Here is a 13,656-nt window from a genome sequence, read left to right as displayed (position 1 = left end):
TGCAAAAAACAAGCTCCATATGATATGGGAAGGAAGAATAATGTAGGTAAGGGGTCAGCTTCTTTTAGCCTGTTGTTGACAGTAACTAATTAAAATTGAAAGAATATATAAAAATAAATAAATATATATAATATATAGCTCCTACATATTCTGTAGCTGATACTCAGCATAAGTATGGTGCCCAATACCAACCCCACAGTGAGTCTGTCTGTCTGGCACCAAAAGGGGTGACCAATACTGAACATGGAAGAGCTTTAGTCGGACAGTGGTGTCCAATATTGCTGAAATGATCTAGTTCTTGTTTATTACTTTGTTGGGAAGCTGATAAAAAAAAGAAACTGAGAATGAAAAAGAGGAACCCCAAACCATGACCGAGAGAAGTTGTGGAGGGGAAGTAAAGCTGATGAAAGACAGAATGAGATATCTGATAGGGAGAGAATGAAAACTCCTCTCCTCTTCTGGACAGTTCCTGTCTCGGACAGAGGTGGCAGCAGAGAGCACAGTGACTGGAAAGCATACACCACTTCCTGAAGTACATACAGCAGCTGATAAGTATTGTAAGACTTGAGATTTTTAAATAGAAGTAAACTACAAATCTATATAACTTTCTGAAACCAGTTGATTTGAAAGAAAATTACTTTGTCGGAGTACCCCTTTAAGATGGTGTGCACTCTCACATATGACCTTACACATGACATCTAGCTGATTTAAGTGTGTGTTCGCTGCACAGATCCTAATCTTTTTCTCCTTTTTCTGAATCACACATGTCTGCTCTTTTTCTTGCGTGAGACTCACTATGCCGTGTGACTCACACTCGAAGGGATTCCCCTTATGCGTCCCTAAAGTATCCTCCCTCGTACCTACAGCGTAGAGTAAAGAAAAAGCATGAGAGCACTCCTCCTGTAACATGTAATACGTCATCCTTCATGTGCTAGCTGTGTGTGGGACTGAGCAGAGAGGAGCAAAAGTCCCCTTCTTATCTTACCTTCTGCTTCTGTCCAAACAATGCAGGATTGAATTATGAAGACTGAGCCTAATACCCCATCACATTCACCCTACAGCAACATAGTCAATGTCTTTTCTCTGCAATGATTTATTTTATTTACTTTGTTCTCACTTGAAAGGAAGAAATTTAGCCCCCCCCCCCCCCACACCCACACACACACAGCATTTATTATAATGCACCAATAAAAATGGAGAAGACGTTTCGTGAGAATTTAGTTTGTTAAAGGGACTTTCCAGAACATGTTGGTTGCCCATCCAGGGGAAAAGAATCAATATGTGTTTGATGGGGGGGGGGGGTGACACCTTGCACCCCTCACCAATCTGCCCACAATACACTGTGAATGGAAGCAGTAGCGGGCAGCACCACTCACTGTATAGTGGTTGGGCTGGGTTAATGCAGCTTAGCTCATAGTCATTTCACTTTTGTTTTTTTAAGTGTCACTGTATATTTTTTTTTTTTTGCAGAAATCAATAGTACAGGTGATTTTAAGAAACTTTGTAATTGGGTTTATTAGGCAAATATGCCATTATCTGCACTCAAAAAGACTTTCCCCAGGTCCCCCCCTCCCTCCTCTCTCATTTACTGCTCATTTTCAGGATATCTTTTACAACTGTCGGACCCTGCCTGTTCTATGGAGAGGGGAGGGGGAGGAGGGAGATTAGTCGCCAGTAGAGAACAAAGTATTACACAGCTGGAGCTGTGTGAAAGCGGTATTCAGAGGTCAGAGAGGTCATTGCTGACTTCAGAGGAGATAGCCCAGTGATGTAGTTGTAAATTAACTCTTTGTTGTCCTAGTGCCTCATCTGCTTCCACCCCTCCCCTCTCCATAAGAGAACCATGAAGACAGAGGGGAAAGCTTCCAACTGCTTTTTCAAGATTAAAATGCGTTTTTCGGCTAATAAACCCAATCACAAAGTTTCCTAAAATCGCTTGTACTATTCATTTCTGCAAAAATAATTTAAACGACAGGTACACTTTAACAAATGATACCAAAAGCGCATATAAAACATGACCTTCTTTTGATTTTCTCTGAAGAAGACAAACATCACACGAAATGGTAATCTGAATAATAAATGTCACTTCAGACATCCCCCTTCCATCTGTAACATATTTTTAAATTGCTTCACTTACCAAAATTGGCTCCTTACCCCAGAAAAACAGCTCAAAACTCTTGGTGTTTCTGTGCAATCTGCTTACCACTATCTATTGTTCGGTTCAGTCCATCTCTAGTTTGATACAGGGCTTAACTAATATTGTATCCAGAAGAGAGGGAGGAAGGCTGTATACCTGCAATCCATGAACTTATATCTGTCTTCTCTAAAGGATCCTCAGTGTCCCTGAAAGGTAAATCTAGGCTTCCCTTTTATGTCATCAGCAGTTCATTGCATCTAATTGTAGATCCTCTCTTTACATTCTGTTTCCTTTCTGCTCGCACAGTACCTTGCAAACCCAGTGCATCAGTAATCCCCTTTTTCTTCACAGGCTGTCTTTACTTCTTTACTGAAAATCAGTTCAGTGTGAGCATGTTCTGTCCAGTACACTTTTGCCAGCACTATGTTATGGCATAGCAGTAAGGTTTCATTGCTGTGCTGTAATTGGCCTGAAAAGGAAGTACCTATGTGTGTAATGAAACCTTTTTAAAGAGGTCCTCCGGGTGGAAGTGAAAAATCCAGGGGGAGCAGAGGGTAGGGGGAACATGATAATCATGCCATCTTTACCTGTCCCCATGCCCTGCAGCTTAGAGTCAGCAGCTCTTTCACTGTCCGGACTCCTGAATCTCCTGAGTTCTTTCTTTGTCACAGCCTCACAAGAACTACGTGCTTAGCCAATCAGTCACTGCAGCTGTGTCCCACCCCAGTCACTGATTGGCTTAGCAGGCATTTCTGCATGACATCACAGGACTGGGAGCTTCAGGAAATGGGTGGGACAGGTAAGTATGACTTTTTATGATATTCCCTCTAACTCCTGTTGCCCCTGTATTTTTCACTGTTGCCTGGAGTACCCCTTTAAGACCATGTTACAACAACGGGTTTGCTTTTTTAGGGCCCTTACCAATCATCTGTGTGCTGTGGCCTCCTCATTACCAGGGACAACTCTGTACATTTGGCAGTGGCTAAACCTCGTAATGCAGCTGGGTCCAGAGCATAATGCTATAGAACATCTCTGGGATGAGGTAGAATAGGTTGTTTATAATATGTCAGTACCTACATGTAGTCTGCAAAGTTACATAACGCTCCATTAGTGACATTGGGCACCTATGTCAAGCTGGAATTCCCATTTTTATTGTTACAAATCTGTTATATAATAAAAGTTACATCATCTGTTTCTCAATGTCATCTACATATCCGCTTGCTTCCCTGTGTATTTTTTGCCCTTATTTCCTCCTTTGCCGGGATCACAGTCTCTCTGAATAAAATTAAACTGTGTCCTCCAGATATCAGTACAGTTGATAATAACCTCTCAAATAAAATACTAGGCTATGTTCACACAATGTACTTTTTATGAAAAGAACCTCCATTTTCAATTTGCCATTCTTTTCATATTGCAATGAATTGCATTGAAGTCAATGAAAACAACAGTGCTGTTTCACTCGATGTATTGAACAACGGCCGTCGTTTGCTACGGCCATCGAAATAGTGATCATGTCAGTTATTTCGATGTTATCCACAGACTTTAATGCAATTTTAATTTAATTTGTTTTGAGTGCCAAATAATGGCCGTTGTTTATACATTGTGTGTACATGGCCTAAAAAAGTTTTTTTTACCTTACCTTGTGTATACATGATTTTCCAACCATGATAACATTGCTCCCATATTTCCCAATTGACTATTAGGGCAAGTACACTGCTGAATAGAATAGATACTGTATATACACGTTTCTGTTTATAATTTGTGATTGAATAATGGACTGAGCATAATTACTATGTTCATTCCATTAAAGTGAATGGGCTTGAAGTGGGTATGCAGTGATATACTTTGGCATAACTTTTTTTTCATATCTAGACATATACTGGTGACTAATATACAGCTTACAACAGATGTATAAATCTACAGTATATGGTGTGAGCTCCCCCTGGTGGTGGCTGCAGTCAGCCAGATTTTTATCAGTGAATAAAACTATGTGTGTATGGGTTTCTATGTACATCTCTGGTGTCATGTGAAGATGCAGTTTCTATATGAAAGAACCATGTGGCTCAGTGGGATGTGACAGCTATGTCATGCACTTGCGAAAGACAGGTCAGTAATATGCATACTCATAATCATACAGTAAATTTACGGGAATATGACAGAAAAAGTGCTGAACTGTGAAATGGCAGGTGGATAGAGCATCTTAGGTCATTCCTATTAGACCATTAGGCATGTGCACAATGTAGAAACCCAGGGGGGGGGAGACACTCTGGTGGATTATGAACCAAGAATATAAGTAAGGAAGAGAGGTATGCGTTCATATCTGAAACCATGTTGGATGGATATAATAGGTACTGTATGCTGGGGGTGGTGGGTACCCTGGGGCAAGCTCCAGTGATAGGGGGATGGGAAGAAAAATGGGAACCTGGTCCAGGATTTCTTGTTGAAATGAGGCAGAAACTGGCCTACCCTGGGGGGGGGGGGGGGGGGGAGACAGAGAGAGCAGCTCACATACAGTTTGATGTGTCTTCAGCAAAAAGCAATAGACTTGCAACTGGGGGAAGGAGACGGAAAAGGTAATGACATGTATGTATTGAATTTTTAGTCTCCAGGGATGAAGGGTGATTTAACATAAATTTGATGTATTTTACGTAAATAGATACCAATTTAAGTAATATCTAAGGCCCATGGTGGTATGTTTTTGTAATGCCACTCAAGTACAATTCATAATTTTTAAAAAATTTGGTTTAGATATGAATGGTGGAGAAAACTTTTCTATATTAAATCTATTACATTAACTATAAGGCCATGTTCGCACTACGTAAGTTCCGCAGAAATAAAGGCTGTTGTTGCAACGGCCGTGATTTCTGTGTTACTTACGTAGTGCTGCAGGCTGAGGGAATCCCGGCTGGAGTGTATAGACATGGTAAACACTCCGGCTGGGATCCCTAGTGGCGCCGCGAGCAACTGACATGTCAGTTTTCTGTGGCCACTATTCACTGAATAGCGGCCACAGAAAACCCTGTCAGTTCACACATGGGAGTATGCGGCTCCGGCTGCACACTCTATTGTGTGCAGTGGGGAGTTCTGATGCGCATGGATGCGCCCTCATCAGAACTCAGCGGCGCTAAAGATTATATGATCTTTTCTGAGACGCGGAACGGCCGTAAAGCTGATACTTTGCTAAAGGCCCTATTACACAGGCTGACAGTTCCCCGCTATTTACACGCGGCAGAAGCGAGCAGGTGAGTCCTGGGGGAGCTGCAGGGGGGCTGCTCGGGTGATGGCAGATCGTCCGGGCAGCCCATAGGATATAGTGGCGGTCTGCTGCCGCCGCTCCTGTTACACGGAGCGACGGCAGTAGATCATTGCTATAGAAGTCGTTTGTCTTTCAACATGTTTAAAGACAAACGACTTCAACAATCAGCCGCCGATCGTTGCCTCCTATTCCACGGGACGATTATCGGCTTATAATCGTTTCATGGAATAGGGCCTTTAGTCACTCAGCACTGAAGACTCTATCTATCTGATATATAATAAAAGTGGAGTATGTCATTAAAGTGTTTCAGTTGACAAGCAAATGGTTAATTGCAAAACTCCCTAGTGTGAAGCCAATGCTCAACCAAGCAAACCATGTAAACATACAAAGTAGAGATGGTAATCAAGTTTTTTCTTTTCTTTTTTTTTTGGGTGTGTCAATGCCTGATTGTAGCATTCTGCATGGCTGCAAGCACAACAGGAAATAAGGTGAGTAATAGTCCGGGCCTCGGCTCTTATGTTTATGCCTCCAAATTGAAACTGAAAAACTACCAAACACATTCACAGAGTAGACTTCATGTCTTGAAATTAAAGGGACTTTCCACTTTTTGCCAATTCGACAAAGGGGTACTCCAGAGAAAAAATGATTTTAAATCAGCTGGTGTCAGAAAGGTATACAAATTTGTAAATTATTTTTGTTTAAATATCTTCAGTCTTCCAGTGGTCATCAGCTGCTGTTTGCCCTGCAGGAAGTAGTGTTTTCTTTCCTGTCTGACACAGTGCTCTCTGCTGCCACCTCTGTCCATGACAGGGACTGTCCAGAGCCGCAGCAAATCCCCATAGAAAGCCTCTCCTGCTCTGGACAGTTTCTGTTAAGAACAGAGGTGGCAGCCGAGGGCACTGTGTCACCACTGTGTCACCACCATTGAAGTGAAGTGGGTCAGAGCAGTTATACCAAAAATAACTGCTCAAAACTGCTACCAAAATACCAAAAATGATCAATGGCCCCAGTGGTCGGATCCCCTCCACTAGGGCTAGGGACAACTTTTAAGTTTGGGATAGTCTATTTAATGTTTAGACTTTAAAGTAAATCCATATGCCCTAAATCTGCTTAAACCAAACGTGACCTCCCTCCTAGCTTTCCATTTCGATATAACGGAGCGCTTCACGCTGCCTGTCTATGCCGGGAGGTCATGTGTGTTCATCTGACTTTTTTTTTAGAAGCAACTTCTCACTTCCTCCATTATAAAAAGAAACATAAGGTTTTCCAGAAACTGAGGCTCGGCCTACCAGAAATAGGAGGATGATGTAAGGGAGTCCTAGATGGACTAGCTTGATCTGAGTTGCCACGTCTAGGGACAAGCCCCAATGACTCATGGAATGGTAATGTCTAGTTGTCAATCATTTCATATCGTTACAGGAGGCATAAAAATACTAAAATAAAGATGCTCTGGAGCCCGGAGAACAGGCTGGCCTGCTGTCGATATAAGTCAAGTTAGGGGCCATTTATATGGGCTGATTATCAGCAAGGAGCATTCCTAGCGCTCCTTCGGCCAATAATCGGCCCATGTATGTGTCAACGATCAGCTGAGCGGGAGAAAAATGCCTTATCCTTGGCCGATCACATCTTTTGGGCCACGTGAAAATAAATTGCTGTATACACAGGATGTGTGGCTGACAGTAATATTTTTAAATGGCTGCAGGAACAATGCCGGGATCTGTGTGGCCTGGCAGTGTGACTGATTTTGCCGGTCTGAGCTCATCTGCGTATATCGGGCCTTGTATAAAGACCTTTAGACTACTATGTTACTTGTGTTGCTAATGTAGCTTCAGCCATTTGGTAACTATTCTAAATATATTCTTAGGGGAATATTTATCAAGCATGGTGTAAAGTGAAACTGACTCAGTTGCCCCTAGCAACCAATCAGATTCCACCTTTTATTTTTCAAAAAAATCTGTGAGGAATGAAAAGTGGAATCTGATTGGTTGCTAGGGGCAACTGAGTCAGTTTCACTTTACACCATGTTTGATAAATCTCCCCCTTAGGCCCCGTGCACGCAGAGCAGCGGAATTCCGCGCCGGAATTGTCCGCCATGGAATGCCACCAGCCTCCGTGTCATAATGACACTCTATGGGAGGCTCGTGCGGCTCCTCTCTCAGCCCTAAAGAATGAACAAGATGCAGCGCACGAGCCTCCCATAGAGTGTCATTATAACCCGGAGGCTGGCGGCATTCCATGGCGCACAATTCTGGTGCGGAATTCTGCTGCTCTGCTCTGTGTGCATGGGGCCTTAGTGTTATATAATGAAGGTTGTGTTAAATAATGAAGCTAATGTCTATATGTCTAAACAGAAAGCAAGATCGTGTCCTGGAAAAAGCAGATATCATCCAACTAAAAGAGGCGTACAAATGGATAATTCATCCCATGATATCTGAGGAATTGGGGGTACAAGCAGTGAGCAAGGTATGATCATCTTCTTATAAAGGTCTATATTGAATAAAAACCAAATTATCATTTGTATATATCATGGTGCAGATGATGACCGGTTCACTAACATCCACAACATCTCCTTTAAAGTGCACCTGTCAAAAGTTTTGATCGGTATGGGAGGTTTTGATATGCAGGGGCGCTACCTCCAATGGTCAGCTTTAGAGAGCGAGCTCTCTTCCTTCTGGAGGACATCTGCTTTGTATTTTTTTTCCCAAAAGAGCACTACATGACCTCCAAACAGAGGTTGCACTACATTTTTTCAAGAAGAGTAAAAAAAAAATTCCTCAAAGTATTTTTAGCCAAGGAGGAGTATGACATTTGCAAATAAAAATACATAGGCATACACAAGGTTAAGAGGTTGCTATTTATGCAGGAAAACCATCATAAGCTAATTTAGGCAATTCTAAATGTATCTGCTACTAAAGAAAACACCCTATTCACGGAAAGATGTTGCCAATACATAATGCCTTAATAATACTGCCTCGCCATGACTGGTGTTATTACCAATAAAGACCTTATAAGAGAATACAGTGCAGTTCTATCTAGTGACTCACAGGGTGCAGCTTGTATCAGAGTTGTTCACTACCCCTTTTCTTCTTTATCCGGCTCAGACTATATCTTACAGCCATGGCTTGTCTCTTCAGAACCTGCTATACTTGCAGCATTTTTCTTTTTTTAAAACATAGTTTATTAAGAGCATACATATTATAACATGACAGAACATGTCAGGAAAAGTTAAAGTGGGTTGGGAGGGAGGGGTAGGTCTCCTCCATTAAGTAGTTGGGTCCCTCCAGTAGATAAACAGGGGCCCCCAATAGGTAATTTTCCCCATAAGGAAGGTCCCCACAGTGTGTTAGTCTTTCTTATTAGGCATTTGTCCCCTGTAGGTAGTGTCTCCAATTACCAGATCGCCCCCTGTAGGCAGTACACCAAGTACGCAGCCCCTTCTGTGATTTGGAGGTGGTGGCAATGGGTCAGACATTAGGAAGCTTCTCCTGGCATTGGCACTTCACACTGGCTCATAATTGGGCGGAGTCCCCCTCTATGATGTCCCTGTGCCTTTATAGGCATACAGATGTGCATTAGCTAATGGCAAAAACCTTTTTAATCCAAAAAGTTTACAGTTTGTATTTTTGTAACCACAGTCTAGTTCTGGTATCATTAATGTGCCCTATCTATGTTTCATCCCCTGACGAAAACTCTCGCCCACTGCTAATACAGGATTTGGTGAGTTGTGTCCCTGTGACAGGTCCTCCTTATAACTCCTAGTAAACATTACTGTCAAATCATATTTACAGAAGAGTTCATGACTGCTGTGTGCAGGGTCCTTACACTCAAATACATATTGGCTAAACTGTATCTCTTACACCAGGGGTGGGGAACCTCCGGCCCGCGGGCCGCATCCGGCCCCTGAGACCTCCCGATGCGGCCTGCGGCCCGCAGCTCCCCTGTGATGCTCGCCGCTCTGCTGGGGAAGAAGCCGGCATACACCGCATCCTCCGGTGTCTGTGACAGCTGGCGGACACCGGAGGATGCTGTCTGTGCCGGCTCCTTCCCCAGCAGAGCGGCGCGTGTCTTTAGTCTCCTGCGGGCCGCGCGCGATGACGTCATTTCATCGCGCGCCGCCTGCAGGAGAAGACCGGCACAGAGGACCTGGGAGAGAAGAGGACCTGGACTGCGTGGGAGCGGAGGTAAGGTGAGTGGGATGTTTATTTTTTTATTTGGGGGTTAACTAGGATCCCAGGGACATGACTGATGGGGGGGGACAACTAGGCTACCAGGGACATGACTGATGGGGGGACAACTAGGCTACCAGGGACATGACTGATGGGGGGACAACTAGGCTACCAGGGACATGACTGATGGGGGGACAACTAGGCTACCAGGGACATGACTGATGGGGGGGGGGGCAACTAGGCTACCAGGGACATGACTGATGGGGGGGGACAACTAGGCTACCAGGGACATGACTGATGGGGGGGGACAACTAGGCTACCAGGGACATGACTGATGGGGGGGGACAACTAGGCTACCAGGGACATGACTGATGGGGGGGGACAACTAGGCTACCAGGGACATGACTGATGGGGGGGACAACTAGGCTACCAGGGACATGTCTGATGGGGGGGGAATAACTAGGCTACCAGAGACATGACTGATGGGGGGGGGGGAATAACTAGGCTACCAGAGACATGACTGATGGGGGGGGAATAACTAGGCTACCAGAGACATGACTGATGGGGGGGGGGAATAACTAGGCTACCAGGGACATAACTGATGGGGGGGGGAATAACTAGGCTACCAGGGACATAACTGATGGTGGGGGGAATAACTAGGCTACCAGGGACATGCCTGATGGGGGGGGGAATAACTAGGCTACCAGGGACATGCCTGATGGGGGGGGGGAATAACTAGGCTACCAGGGACATGCCTGATGGGGGGGGGAATAACTAGGCTACCAGAGACATGACTGATGGGGGGGGGAATAACTAGGCTACCAGAGACATGACTGATGGGGGGGGAATAACTAGGCTACCAGAGACATGACTGATGGGGGGGGGGGAATAACTAGGCTACCAGGGACATAACTGATGGGGGGGGCAACTAGGCTACCAGGGACATGACTGATGGGGGGGACAACTAGGCTACCAGAGACATGACTGATGGGGGGGGGGACAACTAGGCTACCAGGGACATGACTGATGGGGGGGACAACTAGGCTACCAGGGACATGACTGATGGGGGGATAACTAGGCCACCAGGGACATGACTGATGGGGGAGACAACTAGGCTACCAGAGACATGACTGATGGGGGGGGAATAACTAGGCTACCAGGGACATGACTGATGGGGGGGGAATAACTAGGCTACCAGGGACATGACTGATGGGGGGGGGGACAACTAGGCTACCAGGGACATGACTGATGGGGGGGACAACTAGGCTACCAGAGACATGACTGATGGGGGGGGAATAACTAGGCTACCAGGGACATGCCTGATGGGGGTTAACTAGGCTACCAGGGACATGACTTGGGGGTTAACTAGACTACAGGGGGCATCACTGGGGGTTAACTACAATAGCAGGGGCACTAGGGGAACAATACTATGCCTTGTCCTGGGTGCTGCAAACCCCCGCTACTAACTGCCGCGCACGGTATGCGGCCCTCGAATGATTTTATTAATGCCCGACCGGCCCTTGACATGGAAAAGGTTCCCCACCCCTGTCTTACACACTATGCACTCTAAGGCCGGGTTCACACTATGTAGGACACCGGACGTGTCAGTCCGAAATGTCAGTTTTTCGTGCGGCCACGAGGGATCCCGGCCGTAGTGTATACTATGTGTATACACTAAGGCCGGGATTCCTCTGACTTCTTTGGAACATTAACTTTTGTATTAATCACGGCCATTGTTGCAAATCCCCCAGTGTCCCTCATAGGCATATACAGGCTCAGTGATGGACACTGGAGGCGGGGCATGGTCACATGCTCCTCCATATCGGCCATCTTAGGGTCCTATTTCACGGGCCGAGCAGGGCCCGATCAACGATGTAAACGAGCACCGATCTGCTAGATCTGCGCTCGCTTACTGGGCCTATTCCACGGCCCCACAATTGTTACCGATGTCGTTGCAGCCCTTGTTTCATACATTACCTGTCCAGACGCAGGTCTTCTCCTTCTCTCGGTCCCGCGCCGCAGCAGCTTCGGAGCGGCCTGTCTGAACTGACAGAACGCTCAGCCAATCACTGGAGAAGGAGAAGGCCTGCGCCTGGACAGGTAATGTATGATGTTTTGAAATCGTCGGTCGCCCGCTGCACCTGCTATTCCACGTAGCGATGCGCTGGTGGCGGGTGGCGATGATTTTAGGTTTGAACAGATGATCATCGGCTGATAGTTCTCTCTATTCCACGAAGCGATAATCGCTCCGTGAAATAGGCCCCTTATGGACAGAATCACCACAGAGCAGGGCAGCCCAGCCTGAAGAAGGGGAGTCTGATTTTAGCTCTGAGGTAAACGGAGCTGCTGTCAGCTGTCAGGACTGTGAGTTCATTTTCTAATACTGTACACTAAGCAATTTTACTATAAAGTGGCCACAGAACGGCTTTTGCCCAAGGGTCATTTGCAGCTTAAAGTGGCACTGTGACAGTGAAAATACAGACTGATTCATGATCAGCATGTTTCAGAGCAGGAAGAGTCAAGCAGATTGCTATATAGTTTCTTAGCAAAGCATTCAGAATTACTTGTAACGTTTTACCTTGTTGGTCTAAATCCCTGCTCATCCTAAATTGAGGAGCCTAGTGGGCGGTCCTACTCTATGATCTACATCCAATCACTGATTGACACCACCCACTGGACTCCTAAGATCAGAAAAAGCAAGAATTTAGTCCAATAAATTACAAGTTATACAAGCTATATATTATTCTACCCAGCTTCTCCTGCTCTATAATATCAGACTGTCTAATGATATGACTGTATTTCAGCATGAGAGGCTCCCTTTCATTTACTGTCACATGACGGAGCTGCAGTACTGTGTAAAACCCATGGTCAAGAGAGAGTGATACTATGAAACCCTTGCATAAAGCAGCCCATATCTCTTCTTCTTGTATCCTTTGGAGATGATAGCATTAAGATGTGATATTTTCTGTGTGACTGGCTTCTTTAATGTTTGCCGCCTGAGGTTTCTCTTTGCAGTGATCTGGCTGAGGATCGGTTTCCTCTTGCGTCCTATACGCTTGATCTCCCTGCAGAGCGTTCTCCCTTCCCTGCTGTTTACCGCACTTCTATCGCTAAAATCATGTTTTTGTTTTTAGAGTCTGTTTGAAGTCGGGGTGGTGTTCTGTCACCAAGATACCGAGGACGACTGCCACTTCCTGTAAGTGCCGCTGCCCCAGTGATCTCAGTCTTATTCTACAGCGTTAAAGCCAAATTCCTCATTTACTAGGTATCTTAGTCATAGCGTCAGCATAGGGAAAGCACTGTACAGGTCATCGACACATTACTCATCTGATAATTTTACAGTATAATAAGTATTCCCCAGCTGATTCACCGACGTGCTTCTTGTTTACTTCCACTAGGAAATGGATTCCCGATCAATACAGAATATAATCTATGCAAATCAGTGATGCAAGATTCAGCCGTACTATTTCTCATTGTAACATGAGATCACACGGACGAAATAACATCTATTGATTATGGTCCCTTTAGAAATCCAGCCGCTTGGGATTTCTGGTGACTGTCATGTTGTAACCATGCGGCCACATTTAAGTGAAACTGGCTCAGTTGCCCCTAGCAACCAATCAGATTCCACTTTTCATTCCTCACAGACTCTTTGGAAAATGAAAGGTGGAATCTGATTGGTTGCTAGGGGCGACTGAGCCAGTTTCACTTTACACCATGTTTGATAAATCTCCCCCTTTGAGTTTAGAAGTGTAGCATGACTATAAGTCTTAATATACCCAATAATGGTAGAGGCTGTTGCCAAAAATCCAAATGTGCTGTATTTCCGGTCACATATTGCATACTGTCAATATACTCACAATACTCTATTAGGCTATGTTCACACTATGTATGAGACCGGCCGTTCCGTGACTCCGGTCGGGTCACGGAACGGCCGGTCTTAGCCCGGATCATCACGGCCGGTACTTAAGTACCAGCCGGATGATCTTTCCTCCGTGGAGCTCTGATGCGGGCGCGCGCTGATGCGCATCAGCGCGCGCCCGCATCAGAGCTTCCCATAGCACAGAGTGAAGCAAGCGGCCGGAGCCGCTCGCTTC

The 13,656-nt window shown here is 45.3% G+C and overlaps 1 protein-coding gene across 4 annotated transcripts in view; it reads left to right on the top strand.

Moving 5' to 3' along the window:
- The window catches only part of PUS10 (pseudouridine synthase 10), a 52,698-nt gene that overhangs the window by 14,330 nt on the left and 24,712 nt on the right, over positions 1-13,656 (top strand). For all 4 annotated transcript variants that reach the window (XR_011360213.1, XM_069954141.1, XM_069954140.1 and 1 more), the window contains 3 exons: positions 5,847-5,881; positions 7,745-7,856; positions 12,694-12,755. Coding sequence is in view for 3 of the 4 variants with exons in the window: in XM_069954141.1 (XP_069810242.1) it covers positions 5,847-5,881; positions 7,745-7,856; positions 12,694-12,755 (209 nt within the window). In the remaining variant the exon portion in view is untranslated. The remainder of the gene's footprint in view (positions 1-5,846; positions 5,882-7,744; positions 7,857-12,693; positions 12,756-13,656) is intronic.

The sequence above is a fragment of the Dendropsophus ebraccatus genome, chromosome 15, assembly GCF_027789765.1.
Source record: "Dendropsophus ebraccatus isolate aDenEbr1 chromosome 15, aDenEbr1.pat, whole genome shotgun sequence".
Lineage (NCBI taxonomy): Eukaryota > Metazoa > Chordata > Amphibia > Anura > Hylidae > Dendropsophus > Dendropsophus ebraccatus.
Note: the sequence above shows the minus strand (reverse complement) of the source record. Positions and strands in the feature narration are given on the sequence as shown.